Consider the following 22735-nt stretch of genomic DNA (forward strand, 5'->3'; position numbering starts at 1 on the left):
CGTCCAGTGAAGCGTTGTGCTGGAAAATTATTAGTCCACATCGTAGATTATGGGGGCTCATGGTAATGCAAAACGAAAACCGTAAGTGGTTAACTACCTAGATGGACGCCTTCGAGTAGTTGAAAATTATAATTAGGATCAATAAAACATCCTAAAATATATTATAATAAATTAGGATCGATAAGATAACCTATAAAGTGTTTAAGTTAGGATTAGGTAAAACATCCTAAAGAGAAAAGAAGAAAATATAGAATATAAAACTTCATAACATACGAAAGATTTATAAGATTCAAGATAAAAAGAAACATTGGAAGCTACAATATAATAAACCTAGGAAACAAGGAATGTAAGAAAGATGAACATAGTCATTACAACGATTCCTAAAAGTTTTCAAAATGATTTTATTAGGTATTTATTTAAACTTGTGATCTCACCAACATCAAGTTGATGTTTTGAAAATCATATGTATTTCTAGGAAGAAGAAGAAATCAACGCAAGGAAGGACAAGCAGCTGGAAGATATATAGGTTTCTTTTATTTATCACATGTCATAGACATCATTATTAATAAATGGTATTTATAGTTTGTGCCCTATGATTTGGATAATTTATGTATCCGACGGCACCCCTCGGCGCTTCCGCCAACGACCGGGGGAGGTGTGACAACATGCCCTCACATCATCAACTTCACAATTGAGAGCATTATCTCTCTACTTATGTTGTCTCATAGCTCATGCAGATCACCATTTATTTCATCCCTAAAATGGATATTCTATGGTTGGGCTCTATTTGAGCCATTCTCTTCGTTGTGACGATGATCATTGAAAGACCAGCTATGTCGGGGAGAAGACACAGACGACATTTTGACATGATTAGGGTAGAAAATCTTGTGAGGAACTAGGGTAACAAAGCATGTGGGTATGATCATTTTAGGGCACAAAGTGTTATTTTATAGGGAAGTGGCAAATGAACAGTCGGATGTGGGGGTTAAGACCGCAGAATCAAATAGACATTGTTTGCTCCAAATCAACGTTGGTGTGGCTTTAAGTGTTGATGTGTCACTATTAACTCGCTAAAATAAGTTGGGTGACTAAAAATACGAGTCAATAAGAAGTTTATTCCTTCATAAATTGAGTTAATGTGTCGTTTCCCTTTTCTTAATGTTTGGATGAAAATAGGTTGCATTTTTCTAAAGTCAAAAAGTCCTAATAAGATTCTCATAAAATATAAAGGTTTTAATGCACTAAAAAATAATATAATAATTTTTTAAGAATTAGATAAAAAGCGTCGGAGCCGGATGGCTTCACTTTCAACTTTATTAAGCACTTCCGACATTTGATGCAAGACGATGGTATGCGTATCATTAAACATTTTGAAGAGTTTTGATATCTTTCTTGTGGAAGTAATTCTTCTCTCCTAAAGGGAATGATCATTTATCTCTTAACGAGTTCTGACCTATTAGTCTCATTGGTTGCATCTATAAGATTCTTACTAAAGTTCTTGCATCTAGAATCAAGCGTGTCATTGGGTCGGTCATTGATGAGGTTCAAACGTCGTTTATCGGAGGCCGCAACATACTGGATGGTCCCATGATAATCAATGAAGTTTGTAATCAGTCAAAAAAGACTAAAAATAATCTATTATTCTTTAAAGTAGATTTCAACAAAGCTTTTGATTTCTTAAATTGGAATTATTTGGATTCGATTATGATTTACATTGGTTTTGGGGCCAAATGGTTGTTTTGAATTCGAGGGTGCCTCTCTTCTTCGCGGGCCTCGGTGCTTATCAACAAATCTACAACAAAAGAATTCTCTATCTCTAAAAGAGCCAGACAAGGAGATCCTCTTTCTCCCTTTTGTTTATCTTAGCGATGGAAGGTTTAAAAATGGTCATGAAATCTGCTTGCCAAAAATCTCTATTCTAAAGTGTTTCGATTCCAAATAATTGGCCATCTATTTCTCATCTTTTTTATGCTGATGACATGTTTTTTTTAGGGAAGTGGATGAATTCTAATTTCATCAATTTGGCTCGAATCCTGAGATGATGTCATGCTTCTTCAGGTCTTAAGTTCAATTTTCATAAGCCGCGGGTGTATGGCATTGGTGTCTCGAATAAAGAGGTGGCGAGATGTGCTCGTATTTTGGGGTACGATACGGAATCTTTACATTTTAAATATTTGGGGTCCCGGTAGAAGCTAACATGTCCTTAAAAAAAAAGAACTGTCAGTCTGTCATCAAGAAAGTGCAAAGTAGGCTCTCCACTTGGAAAGCTCGAAATTTGTCGTTTGGTGGTAGATTGACTTTAGTCAAATTGGTTCTTGGTAATCTTCATTATTTTTCCATCTTTAAAGCTCCAAATTCGGTTATTGATTTTCTTGAGAAAATTAGAAAGTGGTTTATATAGGGAGGTATCGATGACGAAAGGAAAATTAATTGGGTAGCATGGAAAGTTCTGTTAGGCCCCAAAGATAAAGGTGGGCTTGGAGTTGGCTCCATCTCGTCTCTTAACATGGCTCCATGGGGGGCTTTGAAGGGGGGGGGGGGGGGGGGGGGGGGGGGGGGCAGCTGCACAGGGCCAATTTTTTTTATTATATATTTTTATTTAAAAATTAAAAATTATAATAAAGATAGGGGCCTTTTTCTTTTTGTTTGTCCTGAGTCTTTAAAAATATTTAATTTTTCAGGACCGGCCCTACCTGACTCTCTTGGTTAAATGGTTATGTAGATTCAAAATGAAGTATTCCAATGTTTGGTGTAAGGTTGTGAGCAGGATCCATAACTGTTACAGAAAACCACTTCACTCCCTTGGTAAAAAAAAACTTTGTCTGGTACTTGGATTAAAATTATCAATGTGGTTTGTGATTTACAAGATATGGGAATCGAGTGGTCTTCTTTATTTGATATCAAAGTTAATTCGGGTTCTAATACGTCGTTCTGGTTGGAGAACCGGAGTGGTGAAGGAGTTTTTGCCTCTCGTTTCCCTAATATCTTCGAGTTTGGTAAAAGGAAGTCTTGTTTCATTAACGAAAGGGTGGGGCCTAATAAGTTTTCTTGGGTTTGGAAAGAATCCCCCGACAACCTTCAGGAGAGGAGAGGCTGGAACTTGATTCTCTTCGCAGGATAATTTATCAGATTCTAATTTCTACTGGTCATGACAAGTGGTTTTTTAAACTCTCTTCTGATGAGATTTTTTATGTTAGCGACCTCGGGGCTCTCATTGATTCGGTATTAACTGTTCCTGTTTCAAATCCTACTATTTGGTTTCATTTAGATCCTTTGAAACTGATTGATTGGATTCATGTGGCATGCTTGTATGGATTGGAATCCGACTGCTATGACTCTGTCGCATCGTGGCATTGCTTAGCCTTCTTCGCTTTGTCATTTATGTTCTAATGGTTCGGATGAGACTAACCCTTCCGAGCAAGGTGCCCTTTTTCTAAGGAAGCGTTGGAGTGGGTGTTAAAATAGTGCGATATTCCACTTATTCATTTTCGTCGGTGGTCAATTTCATGAAGTTTGCTGGGAACCGGGGAAATTGCCCCAAAAAAGGAAAATTTTACTGACTATTTTTTACGGGTTTTTGTGGTGTGTTTGGAAAGCGAGAAACAACAAACTATTCAACAAAATTCATGTTATGACGATAAAAACAACGGATAATGTTATTACTTTAGTGCATATTTGGGTTAAAAATAAAAGGAATTTTGGTGATTACAAGTGGACGGATAGGTACTGTTCGTCTTTCAACATTTTGTAATTGGCTGTGTTGTTTTTGTTTTCTTTGTGCTATGCCTTGTTCTTTATAGGCCGGTTTTATAAAATTCCGTTCCAAAAAGGAAAGATAAAAATACATTTAATTCTTTTCTAAGGTTTGCCCATTATAATTTCAAAAAATAAAAATTGAAACACAAATAAACGTCAAATACAATGTTGTTAAAATGTCAAAATTGCTCGTCTTGCAAGAAACACATCTCAAAAGTCAAATGGGCCGGTTTCAACTAGAAATAGGCTCCATCTTCAATAAAGCGAAAGGGGTGTATTACACGTAGCCATAAAGATTCAACTTTGACTCCATGGTCAAACATGGTAATTATCATCATCAAAATTCAAAATTACATAACATTCTTACAATTAAATAAACTCAACCATGGTGTCGAAGTTCCTCACAAATAGCAACTCAACAAATGAATATTACTTTAACTTTGTCACAATATCCTAATCATTAATCATACGATAAATGCCAAACTTTGACCTCAAAAATCAAAGTCTATGTTTTTGATGGATCTATTAATGTTTTAACAAATCCACCATGTTAATCAAGTACATAACATCTAAAGAATCCAAAGAAACCATCTTTTTAATCATCAATCACTATGAAACCCCAACAATATAAGCATTCCATGAATCTTTTTGTTGAAAACTTGTAACTTCTTCATATTTGACATCTTTACCCCCACCAAATCCTTCAATACTTTTGATGTTCTCACTATCTGGCATTTGACGGATCCAAAAATGAATAGACCTAAATCCGGCTTCTTCCATACAATCTTTAATCTCCGGTAACGACCACCTGATATATATGTCAGACTATTAGTCAAATGTCTAAAATACCCTCATCAATGATCAAAAGTCATCAAGCTTTTGTGACGACTGCCGAAGGACAAAATGGTAATCTTGTAACAAAACCTTTGCTTGAAAGGAAATCTTGTTTTTTTTTTTACTTGGGAAAGTTTATTAAATGAGAAAATCACAAAAATAACATAAAGAATGAGCATTTAACAAAATGCCTTTTTGGTGTTTTACACAAATGCCCACATGTGAAATCACTTTTACACAAATCAGCAAAATGACTATTTGACTTTTTGTGGTGGGACCATTAAAAAAGACATTTTGCGTGATTTCACAGTGGGCCCATGTGAGGAGTCTGTAAAAGACTAAAAGGTCAAAAAGATGTCATTTTGTTAAAAAAAACGCCATACACATGGTCATTTTAGTGATTTTTCTATAAATAAACGGTAGCGTTTTTATAAATTGCATAAAGTAACGATCTTTACAATCTCCAGCTGTACGAAAAAGCATGACGAAGCTTTTTCTTTTGATGCTTTTGCAGAGTAAAATGGAGACTTATCCGTGTTTTCCTTTGAATAATATCAAACCCAGCTTGCTCCCAAGTATACTGAAAACATATTAATATTAAATCTATGCAAAATAACCAAAAAACGACATGAAAGTAAGATGAAATTATCAAGAATTATAGTTTTGGTACAAAAAACATGTAACAACTGAAAAATATCAAATAGTTGATGAAATATATGTAATTAATTAAAGAAATTACCGTAAAATTTGGGAATTTTCTTTGCATCCTAAGTTCACATTCGGATGATGTGCCTCCATAAAGATCCATCACAAAAATTCCACCTTTTTTAGACAAACAACTAAGGGCATTTTTGAAATAAGAAACCAATTCTTGACGACTATGGAGGCAGCAACAACTGTAGTTGAAAGCACATACAATGTCCCTAGGTGGAAGTTTTTCAGAATTAGCAACAGATTCAATCCCATTTTCATCATCTTCAAGTGTTACATTATGCATCGTGTTTTGAAAACTGGATTTCACTACTTTAGCTTCGTGAGGTTGCAACACATTCCCATGGTAAAGAACGATTCTTGAAGACAAATCAGCTCCGACTTTGTTCACATTGTTCTCCATGCACCAATCAAGAGCCTCCACGTCCAAATCCAAACCTACGGCTGTTCTTCTTGAATCACTCCGAAGCCATTCTGTACTGTAATTCAATTGATCGAAAGGTTAGGGTTTTTTTCATCTAATTAACATGAAATGCAATCAAAGTCGAACCATAGATTCATTCACAGATTCATCGAAGTACCTGAGAAGAGCAGTGCCGCAGAAGTCTTCTTGAAGATGGAGGGGTGCCCTGCCACCAACGTATGTCAAAAAGAACTTTTGGAGATAACTAATGTCTCCTTTAGGCGACTGTAACAAAAATTGAAGAACACTCAATGAATTCCCCCATTAAAATCAAGTAAAATGCTGATGAAATTGAGGGTTTTGTTTAAGGCTATTTGTACCTGTACTGATTGTTGATATAGTGAGAACTTCGAAGGGAGGCTATTGTCGTCATCTGGTGATGGGTTTTGGTCGTTTTTGTCGTCTGATTCTGATTCTTCGTCGGAGAGAGTGAGATTAGGATCGGATTGAGAAGAAGGGGCTGCATTATTTGAGGGGTAAGTTTGTCGTTCGTCGTCTTCGAGGTAGTAAGATGCGGACCTCTGAATACGTTGGTTTTTTTGCTTCTTCCCAGTCTTCCCCATTTTCGGGTTTCTTCTTGCAGTCGATTTCAGTAGGCGGCTGTGAAATTGGATTACGATTACGATTACTGTTCTTTTGTTTTTGTAGTTTTTTATTTTTTTCCCCTTTACTTTGTGGTATTTTCGGTTGTTACCCCTATGAAATAGAGTTACATCTATGTAACATACTTTTTAGGGTTAACTTGACAAGTTTCTCTCTAACGCCTCGTCCCTGAGTTTAACAAAAGAAAAGAAGAGAAGAGAAAAGAAAGTCACGAGAGAAAAGAAGAGAAATGAAAAGAAAACAAATTTTTTTTCTTGTTCCCGAGTTGGAGAGAAGTGGAAGGAAAATGAATCATTTTGTTCTTTCTTTCCAAATCGGAAGGAAAGTTAGGAGGGAAAGTAATCCTCTCATTTCTCTCCACTTCCTTCCACTTCCCTCCTTTAATGAAACTCGGGAACACCAATCTCTTTTATTTTCTTCTCATTTCCACTCATTTCCTTTCCTTTCTCTCGTTAAGTTGAACTCGGGAACGGGGTGTAAGAATGAAAGCTAACTCAGCAAGGGCTCAAGGAAGTGAACAGGGGCTGGAGAGGTTGCTGATGTGGCGACTAAGTGGGCCCGAATTGTAGTGGGTACAACAGGTTGTGCTATATCTTGTATCGGCGAAAAGACAATTCCATAGCTTCGTTAGGCAAACTGACGGGATGCACGACATCCATCCACCCTTAGGGTTAACTTCAAAAATAACCTAAAGGCTTTTTGGTTTAAATGATTAAGTTTTTTTTTCAAACTAAACCTATAACTTTTAAATTTTTTTATTTCACATTTCTCAATTAACCAGTTTATGGGTTAACTTCCGTATAAATAAGGAAAATAAAAATTTTAAGAAAAATGTAGGTTTTCTTGTAAACACACAGTTTTAATTTAAACCGAAAAATCATTAAACATATGAGTCTTCTAAAAATCCCAAGAGTGAGCATTTGTACCTGATTTCTTAAGACGAACCAGTGGCACCAATACCGTACCCTATATTTCGGCTTAGGGCCGGTCCATTGGTTTTTACTACCCGGAGCGAGAAAATAAATTTATGCCTTTTTATATGTGTCGTACCATAGAGAAAACATTTATACAAAAAAATTTAGTAAATCACTAATACAATAAATTTTATATCAAACAAAAATACAGACAGAAACTAGAGGTGGCAAAAATTGACACGACACGAAACCCGACACGAAATAAACGGGTTTGGGTAAGATATTTCAACCCGTTTAAATAAACGGGTTAACACGACACGACTCGGAAATTAAATGGGTAAGGTTAGGGTTGAGAATTTCAACTCGAATATGACCCAAAAATGACCCGTTTATTTTATATGCAAGTTTTTTGAATTATTTAAATAAACTAGAAAGATACAAAACCAAAAACATAAGTAAAAGAAAACCTTCGAATTGAATTGTTTTGTAATGTTGAAATGACTTAGCCGTCTAGATCAAAATTTCATTTCAGTTTTTCTATTCTCTCTCAAACTACCCAGTCTTTTTCACCACTCTCGCATCCTCATGACCTTGTCATCTGCCTCCCCAACTCCCACTCTTTTAGTTTTGTCATCTAAACTTGTTATGACTTCATCTATTATGCCTCCAAACAATTAGTTTTTCCTTTCCGCCTGCCAAACTCATACTCTTTCAACATGCTCAATCTTTTAACCTCACATGACACGACATATTTCAAGGTATAGCCCTAACCCGAAACCCGACACGAACTCGACACGAAAATAAACGGGTTGACACGACACGACACGATAATTAAATGGGTCGGGTTAGGGTCAAGCACTTTCAACCCGTTTAGTGTTTCGACACGACACGAACCCGACACGACACGACACGATTGCCACCTCTAACAGAAACTAACAAAAATCAATTCAAACGATGTATTCGTGTATTTTTTTGAAGCGGAAACATCTTTTATTTTACAATAATCAATATTTTATAAAAAAAATCACTTTAGATGCTTAAAATTACTAATCTATTCAATCTTTTTTAAGTCATAGTATTTTATAGATACAATTTCAAGAGCTTCTATATTGAACAACTTCTTTTCACTAAAGCAACCTTAACCTCAACAAAGTTTGTTTTTGTTTCCATTGCCAAAAAGTCAAAAAGATCTAGAAAAATAATAATAGAATCAGAAATAAGACATATTATTTTAAAAACTAACCTAACAACAATAATGGAATAAATTTATGCACTTTGTTGCTTTTAGAAGTACATATATTCAAAATAAGCATAAGTTCAATAGAAAATTATATGCCCATTTGATTCAAATCACGTAAACAAAACACAAAAGTTTAGAAAAGAAAGTCTACAAGACTAGAAATTTAATTTGAATCTACCACAAAAAGTCAAAATCAAACCTAAAGCAACAGAAAATAAATCGAATCGTCCTACAACAACCAACAAATAGTCCAACTCTTGAAACAAACAAAAACTTTGAATACAAATCATAAATTGAAATGAGAAAAAAAATAGAATATGAGAGATCAGAATTCAGAAATCCAACTTACCCAACCCTAATTCGGAATTGAAAGCCACAAGCTTCTTCAAATTTTCTTTTTCACGGCCTGTGTTTTAGAAATCAGAACAAAAACTCAAAAATTAGCCATAAATTAGAATGAGATGTAGAGAATGAGAAGCAAAGATCATAATGCCAGGAATGCGATTACGCGAAGTATAGAATGAGAAGCAAAGAATCGAAATAAAGAAATCTTAAATTAGAATGAGAAATAAAGAAATTTGATGTGGTAGCCACTAGGTTTAAAAGAGGAGTAGAATTTTTAAGGATGATATTATGAACACTCCATTCTACACTTAGTCTAATATACTAGGCCTTGTTTTCTGAAAAAATGTTTTTCTCTCTCCTAACATTATTATTTCATCATTACACTTTTCAATCATTATACTAACTTTATAAATTTTATTATTTTATCATTACAAAAGGTTTTTTATTATTACATTCAGTCTCTAAACACTCCACTCTATATTCTGACTTACTTTTAGACTTAACCTTTTTTTAATTAGACAACTGTTTTCGAGAAAGTAAATTTGACTCGTTCTCATATTACTTTTCAACTTTTTCTAAAACTATATTTTTTTTCTATACTTTTCCTGATATTAAACCAAATCCAAAAAATAAACAACAATAAACAAGTTCAATACACAAAAAAAAAAAAAAAAAAAAAAAAAAAAACTTTTTCTCAATTCTAAACTCAATTTTAATTTTTACATTTTCTCAATGTCTAACAGATTAATCACAAAAAATCTTTCAGAACATATAAACCTCTATAAAAAATATTGTTGCCGACAAAATTGTTAACAAGAAAACAGTGTCGTTAACGGAGTCGTCATATTCTTATTTCGTCCTTCGGTTGTAGCCGGATCTGTATGTTCTTCCTCATTCTCAACTTAAGTTTAGAGTTAAAAAAAAAAAATCAAATAAAAAACTTGAAAATTATATTCCGACAGCCATACGCCGCCTCTGGCTTCTGCTATCCGTCAATCGTTGTCGGCTTCTATTCTCCGCCTTCTCTCATTCACATGCAGTAGTGATGTTGTGGTCCGATGCAACGACGATTTGGTGGTTGTGGTGATCCGACGACAACGGTCATCTGATTGCGGCAACGACGTCAAATAACAAATGAGAGAGTAATATTGAGAAAAATACGGTGCTAGGTTACTGCTAGTTTTTTTTTTTTTTAATGGAGAATTAGGCTGACAAATATGCAAGGGTTTTTTTTTTTTTTTTTTAATTTTAAATGAAGAATAGGACGGCAGATTCAATAACCAAGTGGTTTTTTTAATCAACTTTTTTTTTATCGCCAAACAAATGTCCATCCACTTGTTTAATTATTTCAAACTAAGTATGAGACCCGTGTATTATACGCGTTGAATAAAAAAGTTAAATATCAGGTGTGGACATTAAGTATTTTCTAAAGTAAAATTTTGAAATAAATATAAATGAAATGATGAATAAGTAATTCAATTTATACTAATAAAAAATTATTATCATGTTTTAAAAAATCATGCTAAATATGAATGTGTAAAAACTAAGTATTTTTAAAGTAAACGTTCAAAATAAATACAATAAATAGAATAAACCACAAGGACCATTTATGTAATTTGTCTTAATTAATTTATACTAATAAAACTAATCAGTATAAATTCACAAATGAAATTCATTAAATAGAAATAAGATGTCATAAATGGAATGTTTACTATATACATTAATTCAAATTAATTATTATGGGATGACATTTAATAGGTGGAAGTTGAATAAAAATAAAAATAAAAAAAATACAAAAAATGACAAGTGAAAAAAATAATTTTAAAATTCTAAGAAAATGATATATGTCAGATTCAATAATAAGTTGACATTTAAAAAAAATTATCTTTATTTATTAAGGTAGATACATTTTTTTATAATTCTATTTAAATTATTATTTTATGAAATAAATTATACTATTATTATCGCATTTAATTTATAAAAAAACGTTTTGAAAAGAAACTTTAATAATAACAGAGTATGTGAATTTTATTTGAATATAATAATATAGTAACAAAGTAATTTGATAATAATAATAATGTAATAATTAAATAATAAAGTAATGAAATGATTAGAATATAATATGCTAATAGATAAAGATGTATATAGGATAAGGTTCGTTAGACTAGAGTGGAATGTCCATAACACCACATTTACAAAATATTATTTATTTTTTTCAAACTTTATTATTTTCTAAATTTTCTTTTAAAGGTTTTTACAAGATAAATGATTATAAATACAAGAAAAAAAACATTAAAAGGTAGATATATGTTGAAAAATGGTTGTTTTTTTAAAACTAAACAAAACAAAAAAGTTTGTATAAATAAAAACTCAATTTTTAATGAGAAGGATCAGTTCGTCAGCCGCTTAAAGGCTCTCCTCCTCGATCTCGATAATGTGTTTTTCTAAATGTCGATTGGCTTCTCAAGATGTTTATCGTCAACGCTCGAGATGACGATTTGTTGCTTACAGTGCATGTGAATCGCTACCGGACTAAACTTTGGGCCAAATTGTATATACAATATTAATTACTAAATCAAATTTATGCCTACTTTTTTTGCTGCCCTAGGCCGACGAACTCGCCCATGTATTGGGCCGGCTCTTATTTTTGTCCCGAAACAGTTTTTGTGGTACCACCCACTTCGGTAATAGTTCGGTCTCAAGCTCACCTTTAAGTTCAAGCTAACCTTTTTTTTTAAATCAAACTTTTGGTTCCGCATTTAGTTCTTATTTAGGCCCCAAAGGGTCTCCGTATTACGTGATTCAGTCAAATTCTAATACGAACACACCTAATAAAAACCCACAACCTTTTCAACTTTCTCAAACAAACAATAAACAATGGGTTCAAAAAATTCTTAGCTACATGCCATGTCGCATCTCAACTCGCATTACAAATCGCAAACCCACATAAACTTTGTGTTTGACCAATGCAACTTGCCACACGACTTTCTTAACTCGTGTCGCCTAAGTAGCGTAACAAGTCGCTTAAAGCTACTGTCCGATTTTATTCACATAATTTCCATTTAAGACTAATTATCAATATAACCCATCATTATATCTTCAAATTATAAAATACAAAGCAAGTTTAGGTCTTACAAAAATGAGACTTTGTTTGGGTTTGGAAATCTAACCAAACCGAAACTATTAGGTCCAATAAAAAATTTACACTATGCTCTGATTCGATTGCTACAACCATCACATCCGTTTTGTGTTTTGTTCTGTTATGTTCTGAAAGTTTATGGAACGATAATCACCAATATTCTCCACAAGAGCATTCACCATCTTTAAAATGATGAAACCGAATCGAATCCCTAACAATAATCTCCCTCTCTTCAATCTTTGATATAAACTTAAAAACAGTATGACAATCACCACAAACTCTCAAATTCTTCATAATTTGCAACAAAACACCACGACCCGTTGCAATCAACCCAAACCCAACAGCCAATCTCTCACTATGCCCATTCAAAATCTCCTCTTTTCCCTCATCTTCAACATCATGAAGAACATAACTCATATCCGCTACATACCCTTCATCCCTCATCTTCAACCCTAATTCCCTCAATTTCCCATATATCAAATCCGATAAAGGATGCGACACATCACCCGCCACAAACCAATACGTCTTGTTCTTAATCTCAATCCAACTGGATCCCGCTTCCTTCTTCACATTCCTCTCATCCATCATCTTCCTAACCTTCTCTCTCTCTTTCCAATCGCCACTTGTCGCGTATAGATTGGATAACAACACGTAAGAAGCCGAATCTTGTGGCGATAATTCCATCAACTTATCTCCTGCAATTTTCCCCAATTCCAAATTCTTATGAACGCGACACGATGCAAGAATCGAACGCCAAATCGTTGCTCCTGCAACAATCGGCATATTATTTATGAAATTCATGGCTTTTTGTATAAAACCAGCTCGACTATATAAATCAACCATGCATGAATAATGTTCTAATGTTGCCTCAATTCCATGGTCAACCATCAGGTCAAAGTATTTTTCACCTTCGTTGACTAATCCTGCGTGTGTACATGCGGAAATTACACCGATAAATGTTATATCATCCATTTTTATATTTTCTTTCCGCATTTCTTCGAATATTTCTAACGCTTTTTTTCCATATCCATGTTGTGCATACCCTGAAATCATCGAATTCCATGACACTAAATCTTTCTCCGATTGTTTTTCAAAAACTTTGTTTGCACTTTCGATGTTTCCTTTTTTTGCGTACATTGTAACAAGAGCACTGCTTACACATAACGCGATTTCATATCCTGATTTCAATACTCTCCCATGAAACTGTCTCCCATGTTCAATTGCTGCATTTGGAGTTGCACATGCGTTGAGGATACTGGAAAATGTGTATTCATTTGGTGTGATTTTGTTGTTTTGTAACTCAAGAAACACTCGTATAGCTTCATCAATGTCTCCTGATTGTGCATATCCTGATAAAATAGCTGACCATGTGACTATATCTTTTTCTTGAATGCTATCAAAGACTTTTATGGAATCATTCATGTTTCCTAGCTTTGTATAAGCATCTAAAAGAGCTGTTCCAACTGAAGTTGATGATTCATAATTTGTTTTTATAACTTCTGCATGAATTTGAGAAGGAGAAAGTATGGGGTGAGAAGTAAGGATAGTGGAATAGGTGAATTCATTAGCCCAAACATTTTGCTTTCTCATTTGTTGAAAGATATTCACAGCTTTTGTCATGTCCCCGTTTTTTATGTATCCACCAATCATAGCTGTCCATGTCACCACGTTCTTGATTCCACTCATTGAGTTGAATAGTTTCAATGTGTCATCCATTTCAGAGCTTTTTGTGTAGGAAACCATGAGTGCTGTTCTAAGATTGGGATCCGATTCCATTCCGTTTTTCCAAAGAATGGAATGGAGTTGTTTAGATAAACGTATTTCTTTGATGTTAGCACATACTTTTAGTATTGTAACAAAGATGGGTTGTGTCAGTTTTACCCCTGAAAGTCTCATTTTAAGGAAGAGATCAAGGGCAGGTAAATCTTGTAAGTTTTTAACAAGACCTGATATCATTCCATTCCATGAAACTGCATCTCTAACCTCCATATAATCAAATACTTCCCTTGCACATCTGATCATTCCTGATTTTGAATACATACTAATCAAAGAATTACACACATATGTGGTTTTTTCAAAGCCAAATTTGATAACCATGGTATGAACTTGCATCCCTTTCACAACTGCACCATTGTCAGCTAAAGCTCCAAGAACAGTAGCAAATGTGAATGGGTTAGGCTTGATTCCTTCTGTTTGCATTTGTAGAAAAAGGTCTATAGCTTGATCATGAAGCCCCTTTAGTGAATACCCTGTAAGCATCGAAGTCCAAGACACCACATTTCGGTCAGGCATTTCATCGAATACCTTCTCAGCCATTGAAATGGATTCGGTTTTTGTGTACATATCAATGAGGGAAGTGCCAACGCTAACATCCTCTACAAAACCGTTTTTAATACAATCACAATGTATTTGCTTGCCTATTATTTGATCGCAGAAGCTTCCGCATATTTTAAGAACACAAGAAAAGCTTGCCCCGTTAACTGGTAAACCCAAACGACGAATTCCTAAAAAGTGTTGGAGAGCTTGAGCGTTGTTGTTGGTTCGAGCATACTCGAAAAGCAGGTGGTTGTGATTAGAAGCATCGATATCTCTCCGGGGCATTCCGTCGAGCGGGTCGAGTGCATCACGGAAGACACCATGTTCGAAGAAATCATTATGAGCTTTGGGCTCGGTTGTAGAAGCAAAGCACTGTAGCGAACAGGATTGATAGTTGTAAGATGTTTGAAGCTTTCTAAAAGATTTGAGCTTCTGTAAATTCATAGTCTTGATTGAACTCAGGCAGCATCGAAGTTGGCTTGAAATTTTTATAACATATCAAAGCGTTGACCATGAAGTGGTCGCGCTAACCATGTTTTTGTTTTAAAAACGTGAAATAAACATCTCATTTGGCTTCTAACTTGTAGTTTCTTACTAAGTTCATTAAACAAAAACCTAATAATTTAAGAAATCTTGCCAAAAATAAATAAAACCTAATAATTTAAGAAATCTTGCCAAAAATAACCAAATGACACGCTTTTCATACTGCTGACTCGTCTTCCATACTGCGGATTCATACTAAATGTCGAATAATAAGGGGGTTTTTTTGTAATTTTGTTTGAGTTCGTAATACCCTTTAAGGACAGATGATACATTCTGCAAACTTATCAAACCTATTAGTATAAATATCAAAATTATCAAACTTATTAATATAAATATCAATAATTTGTTTTTTTGTCTCTAAATATAGATTTTTGTAGAATTTGTTTGAAATTTCTTTTGTAATTTATTTATTTATCAATATGATAGATAAAAGTGTAAAAATACGATATCGATATATATCTCTCGAATTGTTAACTTTTCTTTGTTGAAAACTAATCTTTCATATGAAAGTTATCAAACAATAGATAAATATTCGTTGTACGATTTTATCTTTTGTAAAACAAATTATGTAATAAAAGCAATGCTTACATTTTGCGTGTACACACACACACACACACATATATATATATATATATATATATATATATATATATATATATATATATATATATATATATTTCAACCAATGTTTACATATTGCATATAAATTCTAAATAAAAATAATTAAAAAAAATAAAATAAAAAAGAGCCTAAATTATAGTTGACAACTATGTCATCTTCTTCACCACAAGTATAAGTCTTAATACATCTTGTAAATATCTTCATGGGTAATTACTACCAAATCATAGGTAAGAAACCTAAATTTGTTTCTCTTGATTTGTTAACTTGTTTAAAAAAAACATAAATGGTAATACGAACCTTACAAGTCATTTGAAATTTAGAAGCTATTTGGAAATGAGTGGGAGTTTTGATGTTACCATTGGACCATTTTATAATGAAAAAAAAAAATTAAGAGTAAAAAAAGTAAAACCTAATAATAATAATAATAATAATAATAATAATAAATACTTCAAATGAATTCGTTACAAAATCTATGAATTTAGTGTACAATCCGGACTAAAAACCTCTCCAACTTTGATAACAAATCCCTAGTGTGGAAAGCGAGTTCGTAGAGGACAATTGCGTACTTGTTAGTCATTATTGGAAGAGGTTATTTTTTGACAATCGAGTATGTCATTTGGTCATTTTGACAGATCTCTTAATTTAAATATTATAATCAATTATTGACCATGAAGTCTTCCTTCTAGTCATCTTTTGTTTTAAAAAATATGAAGTTCCTCTTGTCCCCATTTGTGTTAGCAAAAATGAGAACATATCAACATACCATGACCTAATAATGGCGGTAGATTTTTTTTTTTTTTTTTTTTTTTTTGATAAAAAAGGGCAAACAGATACACACTCCAAATATTATTTTGTGACAAGAGACACAATGGATTTGATTATTTTAGGTTGTGTTTGGCGCGCCACAGCTAGCTTATTTTTCGAGTTTTTTTTATGTTGTCGTGTTTGGTAAGTCAAAAAATAGCTTATAAGCTATCTTTTTGAAAAACCACTTAGACTAACTTTTTAGAAGTTTTTTTTTAAATTTTCTAAATACACCCCTTAATTAATTATAAAAACACATACTCATACATGTCATTTTATGTAATTTTATATATTTCAGCTAGCTTTTCAGCTAGTTTTACCAAACGTTATTTTTTGTCGGTTAGCTTTTCAGCTATTAGCTAGCTTTTTATTTAACAGCTAGCTTTTCAACTAACAGCTAACTTTTCAGGCAGTACGTCAAACATAGTCTTAGTCAATTTGTTGACTTTAATTTAAAATTCGTTTCTTAAACTACAATAATAAGCTTAAACTTTAAGATCTAGTTTTACTATTATCTTGAGGTTTCCAGTGTTACTATATTTTTAGGCAATGTCAGTCAAGTTTATAAAATGCATCTTTTGTTGATGGATTTGTATTTAATCGTTAAATAAATTTGGATAAAATGCCTTTACTTGATTTGTCTCATGAAATTTAAAAGAAATTATCTTTTTGATAAAGTCACTTGTAGTCATGTAAAATGCTTTTTAGACCTGAATTTTTCTTTTTGTTCAATTACATGTTTAATGTATAAATCAGAGCATGTCATATTATCTTACAATACTTTACTTGAATTTTAAAGATAAATGCACAATTTGGATTTTTGAAAAGTGTAATTTATCCCGGATATTTGTACCAAGTATTAGAACTTAATTGACCAAGGGTTTTATTTATTTATTTATTTTAATGGAACGGCTAAAATATTTAACCCAGCAGTCTATGGCAATTCATATTTTGCAAAAGATTAAACATAGGTTCTCATTGGTAAATTAATTGGTAAATTATCTAAATACAAGGAAAGAAAATAAAAAAAAATTATCTGAATACAAGTGAATTTGTAAATCATTATCTGAATACATGGTATAGAAAATGAAAGTGATGAAAAATAATGAATATCTCCAGCTTCTCATTAAAAAGGTAAAAAAATAAAACATAAAAAAAAAAAAAAAAACGACACAAAAAAAAAAAAAAAAAGCAAATGGGATTATCTATGGAAGGGATGCAAATCTCAAAGGATGCACCAAGCCTACAAAGTCATTTTCGTCCGTCACGTGACCAATGGCGTGAATTGGTCCCATACGCTTTTATGTGACATGAGATGAGCCTTTCTTTAGATGTCGAAGAGAATCTCGTAGAATTTTTGTTCGTTCCTAAGAATCGTGTCAATAAGTAGCCTCGAAAACGAACCATACGACATGAGATGTAGTATAAGATTAGAACAAAGTCAAAGCATGTTGATCAACAGATACCCATGAGGAATAAGCCGGATTCGGGATGGTGGTTTCCCTGGAAATAATGGTGGTGGGCGGCGCAGGGATGGATCCATAAACATAAACTGTAAGTCTCTGATAAGCTAAAAGAGACAACATCTTCTTGTTTCATAAGAGATAATTGATAGATGAGAGTTTAATTGTAAGCATGTGAAGGATGATGGAGAGGGGAGGATGGATCAATGGAGTCGCCAACCATGATGAACACGAAGAAGAAAGTACCATATTAGGGTTGTATTAGAACAAAATATATAAAAAGATTACAACAACTTTCCTTATAGTACATGATATGTACAATCAATTCTTGGGATACTTTACAACCATTCCTATTAAAACCATTGCAAATTAAGGTGGCCAAATGATACGAAAAGTATATCTTTTTTATGAACTTTTGTTTTAATATATATAATAATAACATAGAGATATGCAATTCTTGATTTTGAAGACGTGTCTTGGATTATGCGTTCCACAAAACATGTATAAAAATACAAGACAACAAAAGAATAAACAAAATCTTAGTTTCCCCCTATATCTCAAAACATCCATAGAAATGTAAACAACGAGCTGGTGTCCCAGTAAATGTGTTAGTAACTATGACAGCCTTCTAGTGTCCCAGTAAATGAGTTGTAGACCAAATAGATCATTATGGAATGTAAACAACGAGCTGGTGTATACACACTATTTAACCAAACAAATCATGCACTTTATTCTACTAAATAATTCACAACATAAATGTGGGCTCAAAAGTAGTTATAATTCCATATATTCGTGATAAAGTATTTTTTTAAAGATGAAATAATGGCTAAAGGTTGTACCATATCATGCCAAAAGTGAAAATTAAGTTATCTTTAATTCTTGAAAATATTAGGAAATCCCAAGAATGCATTAGTGTAACTGAAGATATTGTATGCCTTAATTTGTTTTGGTAAAATAGAAGTTGCTCCTAGATAACCACTTAGAATGAACTACCGATTAAAAGTATATAAAAAGCTAAAAAATAATATTTAAATAGTTAATATCATAAAATACATTATATATTATACTAGTGTATTTAGTATAATACCTGTCGGATGATCAGTTTAACCAATATAAAAACAATAGATCAAATTTTATTTTTGTTTATAGCACCCTACTTTCATGTATTCTCATTATATCGTCATAGTATGATAAATCTACCCAATTATATATATACATCAAATCTTTTGTTTTTTTCCAAACTATGTTCTTGAAAATAAAAAATATTTTAAAATAGACAAAATTGCAAAAATGGTCCCTATGGTATGCATTTTTTGGGGGTTTCAGTCAAAACCTCGATTTTTTTGGATTCATGGTCCTTTTGGCCTAGTTTGTACGATAAATTGGTCCCTCGACTTAATTGCCATTAAGTTTTTGTTGTTAACCTCCTCATGTGCATCTCACATGAGGGTATATTTGTCTTTTCACTTCTAAATGACCATTTTTGCACCTAATATATATATATATATATATATATATATATATATATATATATATATATATATATATAAAGTAATACCTTTTTATTTATTTTAATAATGAAAAAATAAAAGATCTCTCTCTCTCTCTCTCCACCGTAAAAGCCCTTTCTTCTTTCATTCCTTCACAATGAATCTTTAATGGCTTCTTCCCCAGAACACTATGTAGATTCGAAGCTGAAAGATTTCCCCAAGTTGTCAATCTCTTATGGGTCACTAGCGAAGGACAGGTGGTGAGTGGTGACGGGAAAAAAAGGTACAGGAGGTGAGTAAGGGAAGGGAGACAAGTACCTGCATTTCACTGAGGTCCTCCGGTAACAAAATGTATTTTTCGGCATATAAACTTCTAGTTCAGATCAATATGGACTGATTGATCAAGATAGAAGAAATCATATAAGTAACCAATGTGTTTTCCAACATATGAAATCTCCTCCTCCGTCCACTATAAACTTCTAGTTCAGTCGAAACCCTAGTGATTTCAGTCTGGTCTATTAACCAAGCCAAATTCTCATCATCATCATCATCAAAACATGGCATCTCAAAATATAAAAAGAAAAAAACTGAAAAAAGAGATCGATTTTGATGAAATTAAAATGATTCTAAGATCAACCTAAAATTTTCTACTACAAAAGTGCATGATTGTGATCTCGTTCGTAAGTAACAATCAACATGCTTGGATCATCCAATACTTTCTCGATATGTTTTCAAGTTGGGCATCCTCTCATACTACTACACTTGTAGTATCCTCTGTGGATTTGGGGGAAGAACTAGAAAAAATTAGAGATGAATTAATGGCATATTGCAATTCAAACTTTTTGATGGGTAATGAATTTTAAGCGTGAAAGGGTGAATTAAGAGAGTAATTTTACCTCGGATGTAGAGATCCTTTAATGGGTTTTTGACCGTACCCTCTTCGTCCTCAGTTTTCTGAATCATATAACGAAATAAGATTAAATTTGATGTCGATAGTAAGGAGATGAACGAGGGCGATTTGGGGATGAAAATCGATCTGGTGAGATCAATTCCCAATTGTGGGGAAGGTTGCGGAAGGGGAGAGAGAGAGAGAGAGAGAGAGAGAGAGATCTTTTATTTTTTTTCATTATTAAAATAAATAAAATTTATTACTTTTTAAAGGTGCAAAAATGGTCACTTAGAAGTGAAAAGACAAATATACCCTCATGTGAGATGCACGTGAGGAAGTTAACAACAAAAACTTAACGACAGTTAAATCGGGGGACCAATTTTGCGTACAAACTAGGTCAAAAGGACCATGAATCCAAAAAAATCGAGGCTTAGACTGAGATCCCAAAAAAATTGCATACCACAGGGACCATTTTTGCAATTTTGTCTTTAAAATAAATGATTTCCTAGTTTTGATTAAAATTTTATCATTTAATTTTTAATAATTTTTTTACTGAAAACATAGAACCATGAATTCATTTTCAATTGGTCACACATTTTCAATTTGCTTTCTCACGCCCCATAATATTAAACAAAATGTAATTAATTTGATCTGTTTTCTTATTTATTCTAAAGATTGGGTATAATAAGAATATATTTATTTCATTCATTTATTTAAATAATAATAAGATATAGTTTCTAATAATATTTCATTCATTTATTTTCTTATTTAAATGTAATTAATTTTATTTGTGATTGTATGAAGTGGTTATCTAAAAATAAATTGATAAAAAATAAGAAGATATTTATTTCATCCACTTATTTTAAATAATAATAAGATAAAATATCTAATAGAAAAAACATCATAAATGGTCCCTATGGTTACCCAAAATCTGAAGTTTAGTCCCCGTGGTTTAAAAACCTCATAGATGGTCCTTGTGTTTTCAAAACTTTTGATGTTTGGTCCTTTTTGCTAACTCCGTTAAGTTTGTCCATTAACTAAAGGGTATTTTCGCCATTTCACCACCACAAGGACCATTTATGATGTTTTCTCATATTTAAAAAAAAGAAAAAATTAAACATAATTAAATATATAAAAGGTCTCTCTCTCTCTCTCTCTCTCTCTCTCTCCAAGAATGTGGAAACTGGAAAGCCTTGAATCAACCATCATAGCCTACATTTTGTGATTGGCTTCTTACACACCACCTCCGACGAACGTCATATCTACCACCACCGACAACCACCTTCATACCCACTACCACTGGTGACCATTCTTACACACAAATATCGAATCAAGGTCCATTGTCTACATCTACAACACCAAATCTGACCCTAAAATGATAGATCTGCAACATCAAATTTGAGAGAAGAGGGAAGGATTGCGATTAATTAGATAAGGAGGACAATCCTTGTGTGATTTGGGAAATATAGAAATAGATGAGAGATCAATCGATTTAGGAGAAAAGAGATTGAAGGGAGTTGTGATTTTTGCTGTCTGATTCGATTAAGAGAAAGTCGTAGAAAAAGGCAGCGGTTTCTTCTTGTCGGGACACGTATGAGACGCATGCATCTAAGAAGCATAGTTGATTGTGACCTCGTTTACGGATTGTGTTTTCTCTGGTGGCGGCAAAAGGGAAGTATGAATCGGAACCTTAAATTTGAATCAAACTGAAATCGGTTGTGTTTGTGTGAATGAAGAGAGGATAGAAGGGAAATAAAGTTTGATTCAGGTAAAGAGACGGAAAGGGGTAGGTCTTTCATGTTTTTTGTGGTTCTTGATTTCATGTTCTTCTTTGTTTCTTCTATGTGTGTAACTTTGTAAACTTTGAAAACCATTAAAGTAGTGCCTAGGGCACTTATGTACAATGTGTAATCGTCTAAACGTTTCCCAGTGTTCCCCAAGTCTCCGATACAATCTATAATTGGGAACATGTGTAAATCAAAAATCAACATAAGGAAGAAAGGGAGAAAACATAAATTAAGGGAATAAAGAAGAAAATACAATTTGTTTGAGGTCAAAGGTTGCTCGTTTGAGTTGATCGGAAAATAGGTTGTAGGGAAGAGATAGAGTCTTTGTTAGGGGATTTGTGGTGGTTTCAGGTGGAGGTGGGTCTTCTTCTTTGATGAACTCTGACATTTCATTTGGATAGAAACGATCTGCCATTTTATGATTGTTTATCTTATTGTCTATTCGACAGAGAGAGAGAGAGAGAGAGAGAGGAGATGTTGAGAGAGAGAGAGACCCATTGGATATTAAATTTAATTATTTTTTTCTTTTTAAAAAAAATAAAATAAATGAAAACCTCATAAAAAGTCCCTGGATAGTTAAATGACAGAAATACCCTTCATTTAACGGTAGAAAACTAATGGAGTTAGCAAAAAGGACCAAACATCAAAAGTTTTAAAAACACAGGGACCATCTATGAGGTTTTTAAACCGCGGGGACTAAACTTCAGATTTTAGGTAACCACAGGGACCATTTATGATATTTTTTCTATCTAATAATAAGTGCCTTCAAAACAAAATTACATTATATTAAAAATGGGATTCAAAATTACATATGATA

At 33.0% G+C, this 22735-nt stretch overlaps 2 protein-coding genes across 2 annotated transcripts; both read right to left on the reverse strand.

The window, feature by feature from the left end:
* Positions 1-4153: 4153 nt before the first annotated feature.
* Positions 4154-6404, reverse strand: LOC111905393 (uncharacterized). The gene is made up of 5 exons (XM_023901092.3): positions 6085-6404; positions 5883-5989; positions 5330-5780; positions 5049-5170; positions 4154-4564 (listed from the first exon to the last, which is right to left on the reverse strand). The coding sequence occupies exons 1-5, from the start codon at positions 6325-6327 to the stop codon at positions 4366-4368; spliced, it is 1122 nt and encodes a 373-aa protein (XP_023756860.1). The 5' UTR covers positions 6328-6404; the 3' UTR covers positions 4154-4365.
* Positions 6405-11935: 5531 nt separating this feature from the next.
* LOC111905394 (pentatricopeptide repeat-containing protein At2g27610) lies at positions 11936-14882 on the reverse strand. Its single transcript, XM_023901093.2, has one exon. The coding sequence runs from the start codon at positions 14763-14765 to the stop codon at positions 12156-12158; it is 2610 nt and encodes an 869-aa protein (XP_023756861.1). The 5' UTR covers positions 14766-14882; the 3' UTR covers positions 11936-12155.
* Positions 14883-22735: the final 7853 nt, after the last annotated feature.

This window comes from Lactuca sativa, chromosome 6 (assembly GCF_002870075.4).
Source record: "Lactuca sativa cultivar Salinas chromosome 6, Lsat_Salinas_v11, whole genome shotgun sequence".
Lineage (NCBI taxonomy): Eukaryota > Viridiplantae > Streptophyta > Magnoliopsida > Asterales > Asteraceae > Lactuca > Lactuca sativa.

Bases quoted from the DNA above. Each gene is read 5' to 3' on its own strand.
- LOC111905393 (XM_023901092.3), bottom strand. From the start codon at position 6,327: ATGGGGAAGACTGGGAAGAAGCAAAAAAACCAACGTATTCAGAGGTCC. The intron at 5,781-5,882 runs GTACTTCGATGA...ATTGAATTACAG, and splicing joins TGCGGCACTGCTCTTCTCAG to TACAGAATGGCTTCGGAGTG. The intron at 4,565-5,048 runs GTAAAGATCGTT...CATATATATCAG, and splicing joins TTTTCGTACAGCTGGAGATT to GTGGTCGTTACCGGAGATTA.
- LOC111905394 (XM_023901093.2), bottom strand. From the start codon at position 14,765: ATGAATTTACAGAAGCTCAAATCTTTTAGAAAGCTTCAAACATCTTAC.